Source organism: Budorcas taxicolor, chromosome 7 (assembly GCF_023091745.1).
Source record: "Budorcas taxicolor isolate Tak-1 chromosome 7, Takin1.1, whole genome shotgun sequence".
Lineage (NCBI taxonomy): Eukaryota > Metazoa > Chordata > Mammalia > Artiodactyla > Bovidae > Budorcas > Budorcas taxicolor.
Genome location: NC_068916.1, coordinates 23281279 through 23303649, shown reverse-complemented (window position 1 = coordinate 23303649; position 22371 = coordinate 23281279). Strand labels below are relative to the sequence as shown.

The 22371-nt window shown below is 36.4% G+C and overlaps 1 protein-coding gene across 1 annotated transcript; it reads left to right on the top strand.

The window, feature by feature from the left end:
- On the top strand, positions 1-21251 carry LYRM7 (LYR motif containing 7). Its single transcript, XM_052644198.1, has 5 exons — positions 1-56; positions 5835-5907; positions 7748-7818; positions 12240-12321; positions 21173-21251. Exons 1-5 carry the CDS (start codon positions 39-41, stop codon positions 21241-21243), a joined length of 315 nt encoding a protein of 104 aa, XP_052500158.1. The 5' UTR covers positions 1-38; the 3' UTR covers positions 21244-21251.
- The last annotated feature ends 1120 nt before the right edge of the window (positions 21252-22371 follow it).

The window sequence follows — 22371 nt, the reverse complement described above, 5'->3', positions numbered from 1 at the left end:
CACCGCTGGAGAAGTGGCAGCAAGCGGAGGCGAGAGCCATGGGTCAGGCGGCCAAGGTGACTGGGTCCGGGGAGGGGTTGAATGCGATGCCAGCGGGGAGGGTAAGAGAGCGGCCTTGCGAACATAGTCTGGAGTCTCTGTAACTGAGGTTCAGGACCCTCCGCGGAGGATGTGGCCTTTACACCTGAGAAGCCTGTAACCAGCCCTGGAGGGCAGGCGAGGGTTTGTGCAGGTGCGGAGGAGGGAGGGCGGTACAGGTGGTCCTACTTCTTCGTCTACCAAGTACAGAAGGTTTATCCGTGATGCATGCCAGTGACTTGGGTCCTGCCCCCTTTCCATCCTCCACACCGGGCGTTTCTGTGAGGGACCCATTTGGCGTCCTTGCGAATTGTACAGGACCCCGAAGTCCTACGCTGAAACCATCAGATGAGGTAAAAGATATCGTCAAATAACCAAAATGTGCATAGGTAACCAAGGATACCGAATCCCGGCAAAAACACTTGTCTAAAGTAGCACTTAACGAGACAGAGCAGAGACCTGAGATTCCTGAGTGCTCTGAACGAGCTTTGGGAGGTGATGCCCCCTTCAGGATCGAGATCGCAAGTTTCTTATCAAACTGATGCGCATTCCTGGCCAGCGTACAATTCTCTGGGACCAGCCATCCCTAACCAACATTACGTATTATCAGTATGGCCGGTTGAGACATAAACATGGAAAAGGGAAATTGACCTGTATAGTGAGAAAAAAACAAACAGTGCTTATAATTGGTTGGTCAATAACAGGGAGCTGCCAAAGAGTTCTCTTGTACTACTGAACTCTGTTCCTAGTACATTTTAATATATGTCACAGGACTGATAAAATTGTAAAGGGTTATTCTTTCAAAAAACTTTCGGAGTGTCCATAATAGCTTTTAGTAGCACTTAATAGCCAGCATTTAGCCTGTACTTTCTAGGCATGGTGGATGCAACAGTAACTTCATACAGAAGTCTGGCAGGTAGGAAGAGTTTAAACAATTACTTAATTACAAGTATTTATTCACTGTATTTTGAATTGAAAATACAGTGTATTTTTGTGAGCATACAACAGGTTTATCCTGTCTGGAGAGATGCAAAAGAAAAAAAAAAATCCCTCATGTAAATTGAGACCTGAAGTGTTATTAGAAATTAAGTAGGACTGGGAGAGAGGTTTAAGAGGGAGGGAACGTATGCATACCTATGGCTGATTGATGTTGATGTATGGCACAAACCAACACAATATTGCAAAGCAGTTATCCTCCAATTTAAAATAAATAGTTTTTTTTTTTTTAATAAATTACCTAGGAGAAGAGAGGAAGGAGTATTCTGTAAAGAGGAAGTAGCGTATGGACCATCCTTTAAGTGGGAAGTTGCTTGGAAAACTTGAATACAATGAAATTAAATAGAATTCATTCCTAAAGTGCTTTTGATGAGAACGACCATGTGTAGAAGATAGTTGTGCTAAGTGAAAGATACAAGGTGACCGAGAAGCCTTTCAGGAAGTAGGGGACACTTCAAGAAAGTGTAGTAAGTGCCTAGTACTGTGGATGTATTCATGAGGGGTATATAACCCATACTTAGAAGACAGAAATGATAACCAGCTAAAGTGAAACCTAGTACAGAAATTATATCACCCACCCTTAAAACTAGCCTATTATTCAAGAAAATTGAAGCAAAAGGCTAATTTGCCTAAGCTTAGAATAAGTGGTAACGTCAGATTTAAACTGATCTTACTGCAAAGAATTGACTTTCCGTATACACTACCTAAATTTGTCTAATCAATATAAGTACATCAAAACAAGAAGACAGTCTGACCTAGGTTTCTTTACTTTAATAAAAGTTTATTAACTCCAAGGTGATATTAGTTCCGAGGCGGTAATGAAGACATTTTCTTAATACTAGTTCTTAAAGTAGGGATACTGGTTGTTGTACTAAGTGAATTACTTTCTTTTTTCCCTAAATAGCATGTAAAATAATTAGGCATACTTACTTTTCACTTCCTTCTTAATCCCTTGCAGCCTCTTCGACTACTCTTGTAGTATTAAACTCCCTGGTTTTCTCTGACGTTCCACTACCTTTAACAACCCTGTGTTTGCCAACAGTCTTTTTCAAGATAATCTCGGCCTGCACTATCAACCGCCTCAAAAATTTTCCTGTCTCTACGTATTGCTCAGTTTCAAAGTCACTGCTACATTTTTAGATATTTGTTAAAGAAGCATCCCACTTCCAGTAGTAAAATATGCATTAGTTTCCTATGGCTACTCTAACAAGTTACCACAGTTTTTATCTTGAAAATACAAAATAAGGTCACATTTACGTGTACTGAGGATTAGAACTTCAACATGTCTTTTGTGGGGACACACAATTCAAGCCATAACAAAATAGATACACCACATTTTATTTATCCATTTGTGAGTTGGTGGACATTTGGGTTCTTTCATGCTACTATGAATATTCATATACAAGTTTTTGTATGAACATATGTTTTCATCTTGGTTGTATACCTAGGTGTGAAATTGCTGGGTCATATGATAACTGTGTTTAACTCTCTGAACAACTGCTAAACTGTTTTCTAAAGCAGCTGCAAGGTTTTCCATTCCTATCAGCAATGTGTAATAGTTTCAGTTTTTCCACATCTTTGCTAACACATGTCACTGACTGTCTTTTTGATTGTAGACATTCTACTGGGATGAAGTAGTATCTCACTGAGATTTAGATTTGTATTTTTCAAATGGCAAATTATGTGGAACATCTTTTCATGGCCTTAATAGTATAAAATTTAAGAAGTCAAATGGTATTATGCAGAAACCAGTAGGTATCTACTTCTTCCTATATACTCCCAATTCCTGCTCCCCAGATAAGCACTTTTTAATCATTTTAGTTATTTCTTCTTAGATTTCCCTCCATGTTTATAAATAACATGTTTAAACTACAATTGATTTTTTTTTTCCTCTTTGGAGTTATTTACTGACCTTTGTCTGCGAAAGTTGAGGATTTTGTTGTTCAATTGCTCAGTTGTATCTGACTCTTTGTGACCCCATGGACTACAGCACACCAGGCTTCTCTGTCCTTCACTGTCTCCCGGAGTTTGCCCAGACTCATGTCCATCACTTCTCTTCCAAGTGATGCCATCCAATGATCTCATCCTCTGCTGCCCCCTTCTCCTTTTGCCTTCAATCTTTCCCAACATCGGGATCTTTTCCAATGAGTTAGCTCTTGTCATCAGGTGGCCAAAGTATTGAAGCTTCAACTTCAGCATCAGTCCTTCAAATGAATATTCAGCGTTGATTTCCTTTAGAATTGACTGGGTTTGATCTCCTTGTAGTCCGTGGACTCTCCACAGTCTTCTCCAGCATTACAATTCGAAAGCATCAGTACTTTGGTGCTCAGCCTTCTTTATGGTCCCACTCTCACATCCATACATGCCTGCTGGAAAAACCATAACTTTGAATATGTGGACCTTTGTTGTCAAAGTGATGTCTCTGCTTTTTAATGCCTTGTCTAGGTTTGCTATAGCTTCTCTTCCAAGGAGAAAGCGTCTTTTAGTTTCATAGCTGCCATCACCGTCTGCAGCAAGTTTGAAGACTGCTGCTCCTGCTAAGTCACTTCAGTCGTGTCCGACTCTGTGCGACCCCATAGACGGCAGCCCACCAGGCTCCCCCGTCCCTGGGATTCTCCAGGCAAGAACACTGGAGTGGGTTGCCATTTCCTTCTCCAATGCATGAAAGTGAAAAGGGAAAGTGAAGTCTCTCAGTCGTGTCTGACTCTTAGCGACCCCATGGACTGCAGCCTACCAGGCTCCTCCTACCCAGGCTCCATCCATGGGATTTTCCAGGCAAGAGTACTGGAGTGGGTTGCCATTGCCTTCTCCATTTGAGGACTAAGTTCCCCCTAATACCCTGTTTCTCTCAGTATACAAATTTTGGTGAATCTGTTTTCGTCTTTCATATAATTATACAAAATTTGTCCAAAGCTGAGCCTTCTAATATAAATATATGATTATGTTGACTTTTTTTCCTAAGTCTTAGTGTTTCTTGAAGTTAATAACTGCTTTGTGTTTATTATCGGTTTTCCTTCTTATCTATTCCCAAATTATGAGCAAAACTGTTATTTACTAGCTTCATTTTTTTCCCTAGCATCATCATTTCTGAATCCAGCCTTTTGCTCTAGTCCAGAATAGTTGCTTTCTCTGCTGGCTACACAAATGCTGACCTATATTTGTCCTTTACCATCCTCTCTGTCTCTCTTGTGTTGGATCACCTGTCTCCCTCATTCCCACTGTGTGTGTGCCCGCGTGTGTGTGTGAGAGAGAGAGATAGCCCCTTGTTTTGGTGGAGCACAGTCGTCTTCTATAGCTTTCCAAGAAAGAGCATATAGCAAGTAAGAGACTTTGCATTTCTGAAAATAGCAATTTGTAATTGCAGTTAGGTGATAGTTTGGATATGTAGCTTGAAGATTTTATACCATTGTCTTCTCACAGTGATGCTGTTTAGAAATCAGGTGGCTTTCTAATTTTCTTTTTTTTATACGTGGGCTGTTTTTTTCCTCCAAGATGTCTTTATTAGCCTTGTGCTGCACTTACATCATGATATGCTGCAGCACGGGTTTGTGTTGAGCACTTGGTGGAATCTGTGTTCTCTGTTCTCTCTTGTTGGAGATCCTGTGACTGTAACTGTTGGGCCAACTCCTTTAATTTTATTGTCCTTTCCTCAACTGCCCATTCTACTTTCTGGGCAGTTTTTCTGAACTTAATCCTTGCTGTCACTCATTTGATATCCAAGAGCTTTGGGGCATTTTCTGAACAGTCCTTTTTAGATTTACTATAACTTCTTTTTGTTGTTATTCTGTGTTTGCAAAAACTTATGTTTCTGAGAAAGTTCTTGGGTTAATCTTTGTTTAATTTTTATGTTTTCTGCTTCCTATTTCTCTTTTGGTATCTGCCTATGATGCTATAAGTTTTCTCATATATGTAAAATGCTTGAATAGTGCCTAGCACATAGGATGCACTCAGTCAAGTTTCAGTATTGTTATCTGGTGAATGGACTGGGGGAAAGGAGGGAATGGTGGCAGAGTGGCAAATCTTTGTCAGTAGTCTAAGCACAAGATAGGGAGAGATCTGAATGTAAATTGTTTTGGGTGATGGAGAATATCCAAAAGATTGGAGAGAAATCCCTACGGTTTCTCCGTGAGGAGTAAGGTAGATTTAAAGAATGACCTAGAGATTTCTGGCTTCAGAAATTCTTTGTTTTCCATACTGAAATTGAGAGGACAGAAGAGAGAACAGTGTTGGGGGGACAGTATTGCATACGCTTTTGTTGTTATTGTTTAGCACAGTCTAAAATATTCAGAAGTCTCAGCATTCTACTTCTTTTTTGAGAAATTACAATTAAACTTTCCTAAATTATCTAAAACATCTTGCTTCTGGGCTCTTTTAAGATGTAGTATATTCTTGAGTTTGTATGCATGTGTATATGACTTTTAGAGCAGATGAAGGTCTATGTTAAGAAAAATGAGAACAAATACATACCACACTAGCAAAGTTGGTTACCTTAGCAAACTAATTTTGGCAGGGGGATCATTAACTTTTTAACCATTCTCATATTATTTTGTTTGAAAGAATTTTGTTTTATTTTTGTAAATACATAAGGCTAATTTTTTAAAATCTAAAGATAAATAATCAAGGGAGTTATTTTGACCAACTCTTGTTTTCACCAGCTACTTTGAAAAATAATCTAAGAAATAAATGCTGTTTAATCCTTGTAATTATGTAAAATGTGAAAATTTTTTCTTTTGAGGTGTGAATTCTGATTTTCTTTCCAGGTTTTACAGCTCTTTAAAACATTGCACAGGACCAGACAACAGGTTTTTAAAAATGATGCTAGAGCATTAGAAGGTAAGTTTATACTTTGCCACTTTGAAGCAAGTCCAATTTTCAGTTGGCTGCTAGTAGTCCAAGAGACCCTGTAAGGTTAAGACCTGCCTTGCGCGATGAACCTTCACTATCTCTCTCTCAATGTTTGTTTGTTTTAATGAGTTTATATTACACTTGTTTGAGAAGTATTTACTTAAAGAAAAATTGTAAAAGATCATGTTTTCATAAAGAATAAGGAAAAAAAAGAAAGGATCAAAATTTCACTGTGCTCCATTGCTTACCTTACATTCAAGCCATGGAACTCATTTCCCTATTATATAATCAAATTTTCACATTCTCTAGGACCAGATACTACCATATTGTTAATGCCTGTGTCTTTCTAGAAGTGGCAGCAGCTATGAAACTATGAAAGGGAATCTATCACAAATGGTTCCAGATTCAGTATTTCACTGTTTAAAGTGGTTTCTGTCTTTTCTGGAACTCAGAGCTCTAAAGCTTAAGTTCTGTGTTGGTCATACTCAGTTTCTAAAGCTGTTTAAGAGGATACCTTAGGAGGGAGAGTATATAAGTTGGGAGATTGTTACTGACATATGCATACTACTGTATATAAAATAGATAAATAATAAGGTATGGGATAACTAGTATAACACAAAGAACTTTACTCAACACTCTGTAATGACCTGTATGGGGAAAGAAAAAAAGGGTAGATACATGTATATGTATAACTGATTCACTTTGCTGTACAGCGGAAACTAATACAACATTGTAAATCAACTGTACTCCAATAAAATTTGTTTTTAAAAATTCAACCTCCATTTAAAAAAAGGGGAAAAGAAAAGGGCATCTAGGTAAAGTGTCCCCACTGTCCCTATGAATTCAAGTTTTTGTAATTTACCAAAAACATTTCTTGAATATTAAAGTATATGCTTCATATTATATGTATGTTACACAAATTCCTTATTTAATTCTTATCACAGACCTGTTAGGTAGTCACTATTATAATTTCTAGTTTTGCGGATGAGAAAACTGACAGTAATGCGAAAAGATAGGTGGAGCTGGGATTTAGCCTCAGCATTCTGGCTCCAAAGCCTGAACTCTTAACCACATTACATGTTGACATGTATTGAGCATAGAAGGAAGGTTCTATGGCTTATCTCCATCACCATAGCATATTTTTGTGCCTTTAAATGTTTTTAAGTGAAATAATTATAAGAATAGCTAACAGTGCATATTTACTATCAAATGCTCACAGCAGCAATATAAGGCAATTTATCACTTACATTAAATTATTCTGCTGTAGTGATGCCAAAGCACTGGATTATATGAACAAAAGTTTCATTTGTTCATCACTTTACTTGTCAGCCAAGGCACTCAAAATTATTTACATATCCTCTTTGCTGCCGTATCTTCATTTTAAGTGTTTTGGAGGAGGGATAGTTAAACATGCTTATATGTATTGAGTTTTGCCATCTTAAAAACAAAAAGCATTTTAATTCAGATCCTTATATTTACAAAAGCAAAGTATTAATTTGAATTTATTAGGATCTCACAGCTAGAGGGTCAAATGAAATTAGAAATAAAAAGCAGGAAACAAAAATATTAGAATGCTGAAAATATATATTAGGTTTAATTACAAATTGCCAGCCTGTAAAAAGCTCTCCAAAAGACTTTTAAAATAAATTTCTTAGTTTTTACTTTGTTTTACACAGGGCAAAATTATTTTTTTCTGTTAGAGAAATAATAGATACATATGTATATAGCATATTGTACTGTAATATAATGAATACTATGTAAATTATTGGGACAGGAATTATAAATTAGAAACGCAGATAACTATATGCATATTTTTTCCTTTTTCTAGCAGCCCGAATAAAGATAAATGAAGAATTCAAATGTAATAAAACTGAAACTTCTCCTAAGAAAATAGAAGAGGTACAGTATTAAATGTTTCAATTACAATTAAACTCAAATTTTAGCAACTAGAGGAAATGATAAAAACGGAGAGACTTTATGAAATAAAAACCGTTAGTTGATAGTTAAAGCCATCACAACTATAAATGACCTTCACTTGTTTGGTATGGCTCACCTCCTCAAGGGTCACGTGCCTACAACTATAAGATAGCACGTTGCCTAGCGAAAGGAACAAAAGTGTAACCATGATCAAAGCCAGAACAGCTGAACCAACCTAGAAACTCACAGAGATGCTCTCTTTGTCTAAGGCAAGTGACAAACCAAGAAGAGTGAGTGTGATAACTCTCTCTTACGTTATGCAGAGAAAACTTCTACTCACTTAGCTCAGCTGGACAGAATTTTTTTAAATTCATATCTTGGCTGTGGAAGTTAAACAGCCAGGGGTTTATGAACTGTTCTCACTTTACCTTCTGCATTTGCGTTTTAGTCACTTCCTTAGTGGAAGATAGTCTACTAACATTATTCTGTGAGCTCCCTAGTATTCCCAATGCTTGTTCATTGAAAAAGTGCACACTGATTCTTTTCTTGTATAAAGTCATATGCATACATACATTGTCTCTGTCTTAGGAAGGAACACTGCTTCCTAAGTGGTCCTGGACCTAACTTTGTATAAATGTAGGGGAAAGGACCCTTAGGAAGAAAATGAAAAATTATTTGCTGGGTTAATTAAGATTCCAAGACTTGGTTTAGTAAAGAAGAAGGTACAATTTAGAGAAATTCTTCTATGTTTAATAGAATTTCCACATAATGAAACAAAAAATTTTATGCAAATACTTTTATACTTAGTAGAGAAAATGCTATTTTTGAAGTAGTGAATATCTGTAATACAATAATGAGACAAAATGAGATAGCCTAAGGATTTCTTTCCCTTTAACATAAAAGAGGAGAGATTTAACCTAATCTTATGATAGGACAAATGGGGACTATGTAATTTTTATCTAGGGAAGCAGTTAAAATGACATTATAATCAAGTCATGACTTGAAAAGAAGTTTAAAGATGTATGCCAAGGTTTGTACTATTTTGCTATTCAGAAAACTGATTATTAACAATATGGTACATGTATACCTCATTTTATTGTGCTTTGCTTTATTGTACTTCACACAATCTGCGTTTTATACAAATTGAAGGTTTGGGGGAATCCTGCATTGTCAGATGCTGGTTAGCATTTTTTAATAATAAAGTGTTTTTTAAGTAAGATATGAATATTGTCTTATTTATTTAGCCACGTCAGATTTTATTTGTGGGATCTTTTGTTGCAGAGCGCAGACTTAGTTGCCCCAGGGCATGTGTGATCCTAGTTCCCTAGGGACTGAACCCACATCCCCTGCACTGGAAGGTGGATTCTTAACCACTGGACTGCCAGGAAGTCCCCATTATTTTCTTTTTCACATAATGCTGTTGCATACTTAATAGAATCGTGTATATTGTAACTATAACTTTTATAGACAGTTGGAAACCAGAAAATTCATGTGACTCACATTATTGTGATATTTGTTTTATTGTGGTAGTCTGGAACTGAACCCACAGTATCTCTTGAGATATGTCTGTGTTTCTAAATTTTGAGGTCATGATTTTAAAAATATTGCAGTCAGTTTATATCAACTAAACTGGAAAAGTGAACTATAATCTCCAGATTAATTTCACATATAGAGCACTAACAGTAAGCACTCTTGAAATTAGATACTTGTTATATGTATATATATATACACACACACACACACACATATATATACACACACACGTGTGTGTGTACATATATGTATATATTTTCTACTTTCATATATTACATATTTAGTAATTTGTAGGTAATTAATTACATTGTCACATATTGTGATGAAGCCTTGGCACCAAAAGGAATCCTAGGTGGCCTCTCAATCAGCAGTTTTCAGACTTTTGGGTCTCAAGACCACTTTACCTTCTAAAAAACTGAAGACTCCAAAAAGTGTTGTATGTATGTTATACCTATCAATATTTACCATAATAGAATTTAAAACAGAAATTTTTAAAATATATGTTAATTAAATAATTAAAATTGATAAGTTTATTATATGCTAACATATACAGTCTTCATGAAAAATAACTATTTTCAGAAAAATATAGTGAGAAGAATGGCATTATTTTATGTTTTTGCAAATCTCTGTAATGCCTGGCTTAATAGGAGTCAGCTAAATTCTCGTATCTGCTTTCTTATTCAACCTGGTGCAATGTGTTTTTCAGACTCAGTTATACAAAGAAAATTCAGCCTTATATAGATACATAGTTGGAAGATGGTAGGTGTATATATTATCCTTTTCAAATAATTGTGAATATTCTTTGATACCATACCTAAACAAGCGGTAACTTTCTTTAAAGGTTAGTTGCAGTGTGGAACTCTGTTATCTGTTAGACCAATGGATGGGTGTGTGTATTTACTTCCTTGGCTGGAGGGATTGGGGGGGAGTTCCAGTTCTCATACATAACCACATCCTGCTTATCCCCTCTCTTCTCTCCTAATCCCTTGTTTCTGATCTAGCTTTGTTTCCAGCCTTAAACCTAAACCTCAGCTCAATTTATGCACCTCCAGTTAGTGAGAAGGCTCATTGTTTTGCTTTCTCTACCCTACTAAGCCCCTTCTCAGGTCTGTCAGGAGGTGAGGCTTTGCCCCCTACAGCATTCTCCATGTCTATTAATGGCAGCTCCCTCCTTTTTATGTTCAGACCAAAAACCTTGGTGTTCTCTTTTGTGACTACTTTCCTTCTCTCACATCTACATACAATCTGACAGCAAATCCTATTGACTTAACCTTCAAAATATACCCAGACTTTGACCATTTCTTATCTTCCCAGTATTATTTCCTATTTCAAGCCACCATTATTTCTCACTGGATTTTTACAACAGCCTCCTAGCAGCTGTTGTTGCTTCTGCTGTAACTCCCTACATCCCAGTCTCAATACTTAAAGACAGTGAGCCTTTTAAAAAGACATATCCCATGGCTATTCTGTTCACAACTCCCATGGCTCCTCATCCCATTCAAAGTAAAGTCTAAAGTCTCTGCCGGCCGTGACCTTTAGCACTGCATCATCTGACTCCTGTTAACTTCCCACCTCAACTCACCACGTACCTTACTCATCCAGCTTAGTGCCTTCTTTGAGGATGCTTTAATTTACCAAGAGCTTTCTTGTCTGAGGCCATTTTTGCTGTGGCTTCTTTCTAGGATATTCTTTCATATGTCCTCATGTCTTCATTTCATAGACCAATAGATTTTAGTGTTTTTCCCGTTGAGTGGGTCTTTTACCCATGCATGACTTTGTAACGTCATGCACTAATGATTTGAAAAACATAGGTTTACCACGTAATGCAGATCTTCCAAATATTGACATAGTTCAGTATGTAATATTTTTAAATTACATCTGTTAATATCCATCTCATCAGAAAAATCTTGAAGTATTGGGAATTTGTCAGGCTTAAAATTACAGATAGAAGTTCTCCAGAATTGTGATTTTTTTGCTTAAAAGCTTAAATTTTGTCATTGTCAGCAAATGACTGTCAGTTGTTTTCTTGAAGGTACTCATATCACTCATCTTCAAGAAAACATCTGCCAGTTACCCAAATCTGAATAATCAGAGTTTGTCTGTCAGTGGTTCATTCAAGTAGAAATGGTTTTCCAAAGAAAAAGCTCTACTGCTCACAGCTCAAACAATACAGATGGCTCTAGTATTATGAGAATAATTTTGACATTATGCCTTCCCTGAAAGGGTCTCCAGATCCTCCCAAGGATCCACGGCTCTGAGAATCACTGTTTTAGCCCGGTTCTTCATTTTGGGATGATGAGGTCTGAAACTTAGAGTAGATATTAACCCACGGCCACACACTCAATGACAGAGCCAGAGCTGGAGTCCAAATATTCGGACTCCTAATACAGTGCTTTTATTAGTGTTCAGAACATCCAACTCTATAGTATAAGAAAGATTCAGATGCACTCAAAAGAATAACAAGAAAACTGCACATTTTAAGCGTATTGTAAAATATATGTTATAACAAAAAATATTCCAAATCTGTTCTGGATCAAAATATGGAATGGATAGATAAAAGGTGAAAGTATATGCATGTCTAAGCTTTCTATAAGCTTGGAATGGTTACAGAAAGTTAAAGGCAAGGAAATTCCCCGTCAGTCCGATGGTTAGGCTCCACACTCCACTTTTGGGGACTTGGGTTTGACCCCTGGTGGGGAACTAAGATCTCACAGGCTGCAAAGCACAGCCAAAAAAAAAAGGTTGAAAGCAAGTATCACCTAAAAAGAAATTGTAGTAGTAAACCTGTAGTTTTCAAAAACAGTACATTAATGTGAACCATTGAAAAAATATGCAAAGGATTTATTCTTTTTGTTTTGTTTTCTTAACAGCTAATAAAAATAGGTTCTGATGTTGAATTGATACTCAGAACATCTGTTATACAAGGTATTCACACAGACCACAATACACTGAGTAAGTAATATTAAAAAAGAATGTTGCTTGCAATGCATTTTAAACTATTGAGCAATTACAGTGCTTTTAATGCTAATTAGTAAAACAGTTTGATTTTGCCAATGTGGTATATATTGTACACATTTGTAAGGCTGTATTTAAAAGTGCTAAATTACGAAACTTTGCTTTACTAGACAGTTTTCTTTTTCTTTTGTTGTTTTTTCTTCTTTTTAATCTTAACCACTGGTTGTATTGCAAAACTTCAGTTACAAAGACAGTACAGGCATACTTCAATTTATTGTACTTCCCAGAGAATGCATTATTACAAACTGTCAAGCAGGCAAGTCAAGCAAGTCTACTGGTGCCATTTTTCCAACAACATTTGTTCACTTGTGTCCCGGTGTGACATTTTGGTAATTCTTGGAGTATTTCAAACTTTTTCCGTATTAACTGTGTTTGTTATAGTGATCCATGATCAGTGCTCTTTTATGTTACTAATACAATTTGCGAAGTCTCAGAATATGGTTAGTATATTATAATAAAGTCTTTTTAAATTAAAGTATTTGGACATGATACTATTAGACATTCAGTAGACTATTAGTATAGTGTAAGCATAACTCTTACATGGTTCAGGAAACCAAAAAATTTTTGTGATTTGCTTTATTGAGATACTTTATTTGTAGTGGTCTGGTACCAAACCTGCAATATATAATGGGTTTGCCTGTAGGACTGTTTTTGTAATAATTTATTTGGCATTCTTAATTTTCATAGTATAATTTGTCACCTATCTAGACTAAATCTGTTTCTTTATCTTTTCTTCTGTGATTCAGGTTATTTTAATTTAGGAGAATTGGGGTTATACAAAATGCGAATATAGTTGAGGATCCTCTATTATACCTCCAGACTCCTGGTGGGGCTTCTCATTTTATATAATACTTGGTTTTCTTGGTTTTCATTCCTTAAAAAGTATTTGAGGGGACAATAACAAAGATACAAAAAACATAAAAACAGAAAAGTACACAGTTTAAAATAGTACAGCTCAGTGAATTTTCACAAACTAAAATACCTATGTAACCAATCTCCACATCAAGTTATCTAATGTTACTGCTATCCCCAGAGACCCCTCATGCCCCTCCAGTCAGCCCTTCCCCTGCAAGTATAACCACAGTCTTGACTTTCAACAGTATCAGTTTTTAACCCAATATAGTAAATTGGAATCATATAGGATTTCTATATTCTCTGGCTTCTTTCTCTCTCTTTGTGCCATTCATCTTTATTATTGGATATAGCAACATTTCTATGAATATTATATGAGTGAAATATCCGTGTCATATGGTATATGTTGATTCAGCTTGAATAGGTACTACTGACCAGCTTTCCAAAGTAATTAGACTAATTTACATTTCCAGGAGCAGTGTCTGAGAACTCAAGTTGCTTTATATCCTAACCACCTCTTGATACTGCTGGTGCTGCTGCTAAGTCACTTCAGTCGTGTCCGACTCTGTGCAACCCCAGGGACGGCAGCCCACCAGGCTCCCCTGTCCCTGGGATTCTCCAGGCAAGAACACTGGAGTGGGTTGCCATTTCCTTCTCTAATGCATGAAAGTGAAGTCGCTCAGTCTTGTCCGACTCCTAGCGACCCCATGGACTGTAGCCCACAGGCTCCTCCGTCCACAGGATTTTCCAGGCAAGAGTATTGGAGTGGGGTGCCATTGCCTTCTCTGACTCTTAATACTAGGCATCTCTTAATTTTAGCATTTCTAGTAGTTGTATAATGGTACCACATTGTGATTTTAATTAGCATTTCTCTGGTAATTAACAAAGTACTAGCACTTTTTCAGGTGTTCAGTTGTCATTTGGATATGGCTGTTCAGGTCTTTTGTTCGTTTTTCTAAGAGGTTACCTGCCTCTTTATTATTGATTTGAAGGAATTCTTTATATGTTCTGAATATAAATCCTTTGTTGGATATATATATATTATAAGAATCTACTTTTAGCTTTTTCATTTTGCTATTTATTTTTTATTTTTGTTCTCTGTTTTTATCTTTTGGCCACACCACATGGCACGTGGGATCTTAATTCCCCAACCAGGGATAGAACCTGCATGCCCTGCATTGGCAGCACGAAGTTTTAAACACTGACCGCCAGGGGAGTCCCTTGTTTTGCTGTTTTTATCTTTTGATGAGAAGTTCTTAATTTTAATGTAGTCCAGTTTAATCTCATTCTTCTTTTATGGTTTTCTGTCTTGTTTAAGAAAATTTTGTCCATCTCAAGCAAGGTCATGAAGTGATCATCCTGTGCTTTCTTCCAAAGCTTTATTGTTTGATATTTTTCATTGGTTGTATCAACTAGAGTTGATTTTTTTATATGGAATAAGATAGGAATCAAGATGTAGTTTTTAAATATCTGAATATTCAGTTGATACAGCATTATTTATTGAAAAGACCACTCTTCCCCTGCACTATAGGGTCACCTTTAGCATAAAATCAAATAATAAATATTTGTGCATCTGTTCCTTGACTTCATAATTTCTCAGTTAGTTTGCTTTTCTGTCCTTGTATTGCTACCATAATGTCTTGATTACTGCAGCTTGATAAATCTGAATGGGCTTCCCTGGTAGTTCAGTGGCAAAGAATCTGCCTGCCAGTGCAGATGTTTGATCCCTGGGTTGGGAAGATTCTTCGGAGAAGGAAGTGGCAGCCTACTCCAGTATTATTGCCTGAGAAATTCCATGGACAGAGGAGCCTGGGGGACTGTAGTCCATATAGTCACAAAAGATTTGGATACAACTTAACTAAACAGCAACAGTAAATCTGAATGTCCAGTACTCTAATTCCTGTACAGCTTTCAAGGTTATTTTTAGTTTATGAGCATCATCAGAAATTATTTGATCTAAGTAATATTTCTAAGGGCAGCAAACATGGTTAATCCTAAACTGAAAATTTATAGTCATTAGCTTTAGTCTTAATAATAATCTTTAGAGTTTCTGTGTACTATAGCAATTATAGCAAAATGTAATCTTTATTATATGAATAAAAGTTTAGATAATATCAGATAGTTAAATTTGATAACTATATTTCAGAAGCCTAGTTTTAAGTATGATAATATTAGTTTAAATTTCTTCTTTTTTCTTTTACCTTTCTGTATATTTAATTGTCCCCCAGGATTGAAAACTTTTGACTCTTACATGATTATAGGGTATAATGCTATATTGCCTTAATCATGGCCTCCTCCTTTCTGTTAAATTATATATGGATCTCTTCTTTCTACTTAATGCCTGTGGGTTCAAGACAGAACAAATTTGATTCTCTACTCTCTGTTTTAAAAAGTTACTCTAGCCATGACAACATTCATTTCATGAACGCCTTCAAGAAAACAGTGGTGCTTTTTTATAAAGCTGAAGTTCTGAGTGAAGCACGCATTCTGAAGTGGTATAAAGATGAACGAGGGGAAGTGACTGGTTTCATGCTTCTGCATGTGACTGTCCAGTTTCCCCAGCCCTGTGCATTGAAGAGACTCTTCTTGTCCCACTGCACATTCCTTACTCCTCTGGTGTAAATGAATTGACCATGTATGAGTGGATTTATTGCCAGACCCTCTGTTCTGTTCCATGGATCTATATGTCTGTTTTTATGCCAGTACCATACTGTTTTGATTGTGACTGATTTGTAGTAAAGTCTGAAAGAAGAAGTGTGATGTCACCAGTCTTGTTCTTCTTTCTAAAGATTTGTTTTGCCTATTTAGAGACTTTGTGTCTCAAGTTTTAGGATTGTTTGTTCTGTTTCTGTAGAAAATGCCATTGAAATTTTGATAGGAATGGCATAAAATATGTAGACAGGTTTTGGTAGTGTGGACATTTCAAGAACAATATTAATTCTTCCCATCCATGAAAACACAATATCTTTCCATTTATTTGTGTTTTCAGTTTGTTTCATCAGTGTCTTATAGTTTTCAGGTTAATAGTCTTTCACCTCCTTGGTTAAATTTATTCCTAGCTATTTTATCCATATGTATGTAAATAGAATATTTTTCTTAATTTCCTTTTCTGATATTTATTCTGTTTATTATTAGTATATAGAAATGCAGCAGGTTTTTTTGGTATTGTTTTTGTTATCTCACAACTTGACCAAATTTATTACTTCTAACAGTTTTTTGGTGGAATATTTAGGATTTGCTATATGTTGTGTCATGTCATCTTCAACTAGTGACAGTTTTACTTGTTTCCAATTTGGTTGCCTTTATTTCTTTTTCTTGCCTGTTTACTCTGGCTAGGACTTGCAAAATTGTATTGAATAAAAGTGGTGAGGAGGCATCCCTGTCTCATTCCAGATTTCGGAGGGAAAGCTTTTGGGTTTTCACCATTCAGTATGATGTTAGCTTGTCATACATGGCCTTTATTATGTTGAGGTTTATTCCCTCTTTACTCACTTTGTTGAGAAGTTTTTGCATAAATGGATGTTGGATTTTGTCAAATGCTTTTTTGGCGTCTGTGGACATGATCATATGATTTTTATTCTTCATTTTATTAATGTGGTGTATCACATTGATTTATTTGTGGGTATTGAAAAATCCATGCATCTCTGTAGTAATCCCTTTTGATCATGGTGTATGATCTTTTTAATGTATTGTATTTTGGATATTTACCAGTTTTTAAATAACCTTGTTGTATTTCAGGGATTTCCATCTCTATGAGTTCTAAATTCCCAAAACAGAATCTAGAATATTCATTTCCTTAGTTCCCTTTGCAGCTCAGGCATGGATATGTAGCACACTACATTACCCGTATTCCTAAATGAGCTTGAGAAAAGAAGCTTGGCACAAAACCCATTTTTCTGGCAAGAGTTAGCGTCAGTGGTTGCAGAGTCAAGTTACTGTTCCAGAAGTGTCATTGGTATAGCAGGAACAAATGTATTAAAGTTGAGTTTCTGGCAACATCCTAAATATAGTGTGTTGTGCTCCATGAGCGTAGAAATGGTGGTAGTTTTTTCTAGTGCCCTGTAGGCAGTAGCAGTTTTCATCATCAGGCCAGTTCGTGGTATTGCTTTGGACAGTGTTCCTGAAAGCTTAGCCTCAAGCCTGCCTGATTCTTAAGCCCTCACAGTAATTCCTTGAGTTAGACCAATAAACTGTTAATAAATGCCTTTTCTGCCTAATTAGCCAGACAGCTTTTGTTACTTTTAACTAAGAACAGTAGAAGTTGTTGCCAAGAAGTGAGATCCTTGAGATTACACAACATAAAATATGAAATGAAAGCAGGGGTTGGGGGGAGTGTTGTTAACATGGACCTGACCATCACAGGCCTTAAGCTGGTGGCCCTTGTTATGTAGTGATGAACATACCACTTCCTGTTTCTTAGGAGTACAGCTACAGCAGTAAGCGGTGTCATCAGAGTGTCAGTATGTGCTTGTTGTTTCTTTCTGCTTTTAGCAAAATATTGAAAAAGAGGATTAATGCAGATTAAGCTAGTCAGTCTGTGAAGCAAAGATGAAAAGAAGCGCAGCTTTGCTAAGGGACATTTCCCGCCACATCCTAAACTCTGATTGATTGAGAGCCCTTATAATTTAGAGCCTTGCAGGCCTGGAAAAATGCCAGCTGCTACAAAACTAAAGCCAGTGCAAGCAAGGGACCTCTTAGCTCTAATATGAAATAAGATCGGTATCCCAAATCTTTCTCATTTGCTGGACAAAGATCAGATATAGGGTACATTTATTCACCTGAGCCTGTAGATTTTCATTGTGTTAAGACATGTCCATTAAACGACGGGGTAGGGAGGTTTGGGACAACACAGAGACCATTGCCAAAGGATGAAAATATTCATGATTAGTAATTGTCAGGATGTTTGCCTGTGGCTACTTGTACATGAAAATGACTGGGAGAAAATAGATGTGTAGCTTATAAAATTTTTGAGTAAATTGTGTTGTCAGAAACCCCAAGCATAGCTAGGTCTCTTCAGCTCTTAAAGGCTATCCTGATCCCTTAACTCATATCAACAGGACGTAAACTATGAAAACTTCCGAGTGTCAAAGAAGAGCATTTTCCCTAATATCCCCACATCTGGATCCCCTAGAGGACAGACCAGGAGCCTTGAAGGACAGTGGATAATAGAGGGTCTTTGGGTCTCCCAGAAAACAGGATGAGCTATTGCCAGTTTGGCTGACCAGAATTTATTGCTTTGCCATGAGCAAGGAGCCCTTGCTCTTCCTGTCCAGAGGATTTAGGATTTGCTGTGGAGCAGTAACTGCCATGTATTTTCCATTCCAGGTTTTTATTGCTGTGTCCTGTTTGTTTACTATGGTCCAGTAGGCAGCTACTGTGTGAACCTCAGCTGGACCTAATGGAAAGGCCATAGCACATCATCTGCAGATCCTGGTTTTGAACCTGGATGAGACCTTAGGGGTCAGGTAGCAAACAGATGTAGCTTTCTGCGTATGGGAAGAAGGGTGTCTATTCACGTTGTGCAGCCAAAAGGGTGGTAGGCTTGTTGCCTCTCCAGTGTCTATTCTTTCTTACTAACTGAAAAACTGTGTTCAGGGTAGAGTGTGACAGGCAGGGAGAGGAGGGGGATGATTTTTCAGACCATGTAACACCTTTCTGGCCAGTGCAAGCAGCTGTCTGCTGAATGTTGCTTCCAATAAAGCTATTGTTTTTCAGTTAAAAAGGCATAGGCCAAGCCAGCACTCCGCTTTTTGGCCTTTCCCCCCTTCCTGCCTGGAATGCAGAGGTGACCTGGCAGCAGCATTGAAGGCAGACACCACACACGAAGAAAAGGAAGAGAGCCTGGGTCCTTGGAGGTGGCACTAAGGACCTGCCTTAGCCTAGGGTCGCCTTAATCTGTATTTCCTGATAAGTGAGAAAATTAAATCTCTTACTTACTTAAGACTTTTGGTTAATCTGTCTTTTCCACTAGCTTGTGAACTATTTAAAGCTGAGGAGGCTTTTTTTTTTTTTTTTAATAATTGAGGTATAGTTAACATGTAACATTATATTAGTGTCAGGCATACAACATAATGATTCTATATTTATATATATTTTGAAATAATCACCACAATAAAGTGAGTTAATCTGTCCCCATACATACTAACAAAATTTTTTTTCTCAATGATGAGGACTTTTAAGACTCTCTTAAGCAAGTTTCAAATATGCAGTACAATGTTATTAACTGCAGTCACTGTGCTGTACTGAGGTGACTATTATATATTCATCTGTGTATCTTCCTTTCTTGATGCAATGCCCAGGAAAAAATAAGCACCTATATGTTTGATAAGTGAAACAATTCACTGTCGTTAATAAGTTAAAACCTAAACTGTAATATGCTCTCTGATGAAAGCTGCAAAGATTTGGAAGCAGCAAGTGAGATATAAAAAATGGTTAAATGATACTTATTTTAACGCGTTCTCATTTCAGTAAGCCAGATTTACCATGTGGCTCATAAGAGTATTTTCTCTAGTCAGATCTCTTTTTTGTAAGAATTTCAGTTTTCCTTTTGAATTGAGTTCATTATAAGAGTTTTTTAATGATTCAACTTTATAGAAAAGATATAAGAAAAGTTGAAGAATATGTCCATTCCCTTTATCCAGATTCTACAAATTCTAGCAGTTTACCACATTTGCTTTATCATCTCTCCCTCATTTTTTTCCTGAAGTTTCTGAAGGTACATTGCAGACATAATGTGGCTTTTTTTCCCCCAAATGAGCATTTTTCAGATCATAACAGCCTGTTTGAGTTTAGAGCTAGAGAAATACTTCAGTGTATATTTCTTTAAAATACTTCTTTGTGTATTTCCTAAATTAGCAAAGGCATTCTCTTACATAACAACAGTATAATTATCAAAGTCAGTATATTAATGTTGATTCAGTTCTTTCATTCAAATTTTTCTGTTTGTCCTAACAGTGTCCTTTATAGCAGAAGAAAAAAAAAAAGGATTGGATAGATCTCTGGTCTAAGATCCAATTGAGGATCACACAAATGGCATTTAATCATCATGTTTTTTAGTCTTCCTTTAATCTGGAGCAGTTCCTTGGTCTCTCTTTGTCTTTCACAGCCTTGTTGTTGTTGAAGAATATAAGCAAGTTACTTCATAGAATTTGGTGTGAGCAGCTTTGATTGTAACAGTTCACTTGATTCCACTTAATTCAGTTCTTCTCCTAAAAGTTTTGTATCTTACAGGCTTTACCTCTGTTGACTTCAGCAGGATGTCTTACCTAGGGCTCAGCATTTGTTGTCATCATCATCATCTTTGTTGAACAGTGTTTCCCAGTCAGGCCCTACTGTCATTTTAAACAGAGAGTTCTTCACTCCACAGCCTGTCCCGCACATATCTCGCTCCTCCCTGCTAAATTCCAGGAGCACTCTTCAGTTACTATGACCACCCAGAACACCTCCAGTTGAGAGCCACAGTTCCGTCAAATTTGCAATTGCGTGTGGGATCTTAGTTCCACCAGGCAGGGAAGTGGCACCCTGCAGTGAAAGTGCAGAGTCCTAACCCCTGGACTGACAGGGAATTCCCTGAAATCTTTAAATTAGAAAAGTCGTCGTGCTTTTTATAGAGTTGGTACTATAAACTAATTTTCCAGTTGATAGTTTTAATTATCATTAACCTGCAATCTGCTACTGACAAGGTGTTTTGTTGTTATTTAATTATATTTAATAATGATAAAACGTTAAGTTGGCTGTGTATGTTTTTATATAACCTGAAATGATAATCCTATTAAACTATCCATTTAATATAAAGAACACCACCTTAGAAGGTAACTGAAATAAAATATCACTGGGAAGACTTATCTTATAACTAGATATTTTACTGTTACAAATTTTAGAGTTTATTTGAATTTAATTTTAATGATATTAAATGCTCTCTTTGTTTTTCTTTCAGAATTGGTCCCTAGGAAAGACCTTCTTATAGAAAATGTGCCATATTGTGATGCACCAACTCAGAAGCAGTGACTTTTACTAAAAAAAAAATAAAATTAAGTCTTTGTCATTTTTTAATTTTAAAATATACAACTCTAACCAAACTCCTGGAAATGCAGATATTTTCCTCTAAAATGGCATATTGAAAATGAGTGAATTATAGTTTCATAACTAGCTTTCATGTTGAAAGGACATTGCTGAAAACTGTGGAACATAGTTAAGTATTTCTGAAGAACATTAGGTAAGAAGACATTTCATTTTCATTGAAAATCAAACTGCATAAAGTGAAATATGTGGTTGGGGAGTTATATGCACTTCTCTTTGACCTTGATGAGCATTTTGGTTTTATCATAACTATCTGAGAATGAAGTGTTTTGGCAGCCTGGTGGCTCTTTTCCCACGTGAACGGAAACTATTAGATTAAAATTACTAGATTAAATGAATGTTTAGTCTCCCAAAAGATTAAATGAGTCTAAAAGTCACAGTTGTGCCAACACTCCATAGAAGGTGGCCTTTGTTTCCTAAAAGACTGAAGTTATTTCAGTAGCTAAGAAATAACAATACAGTTTCGTTTTAGAGACAGAGTGTATCTCTGTGTTCCTAAAAGAAAACTTTGAATCAGTCTTCTGAAGATAGATGAATAAAATGTCAAAATCATGTATGATAAAAGGAATAAAGAAATCCTAATTTCTTAAGGAAATAGCGGCCCTTGATCAAACTACATAATATAGGCTTAGTAGAGTTAGCTGCACTTAGACCACAGCTAGACCTTATTGTGAAAATATAATATGTGGTACATCGTCTTCATTATAATCAATAAGATCTAAATAGCTTTTTTTCTTCACTGTGTTTCTTTCCTGACAAGACTGACAGTATCACAAAACAGCTTGGCATTCTACCATCTAATGGTAGGAACTACAGAATTGTATTTAATATTCTTGTTTCTCTTTTATCTGTACATCTTTACCATTCTGTTTGCTCAGTGAACAGTGTGTTCTCTTCATTCACTGGTCAGTTCTCCCGTTTGATGACACAGGGTTTTACAAGATTCTCAATGCAAAATGCTTTGTTTGTTGGCAAAAACATATTGGTGTAGTCATACTGAATATAAATGTCATATTTTAAAAATTATTTAATTTTAGTAAGTAAATTGTTGAAATT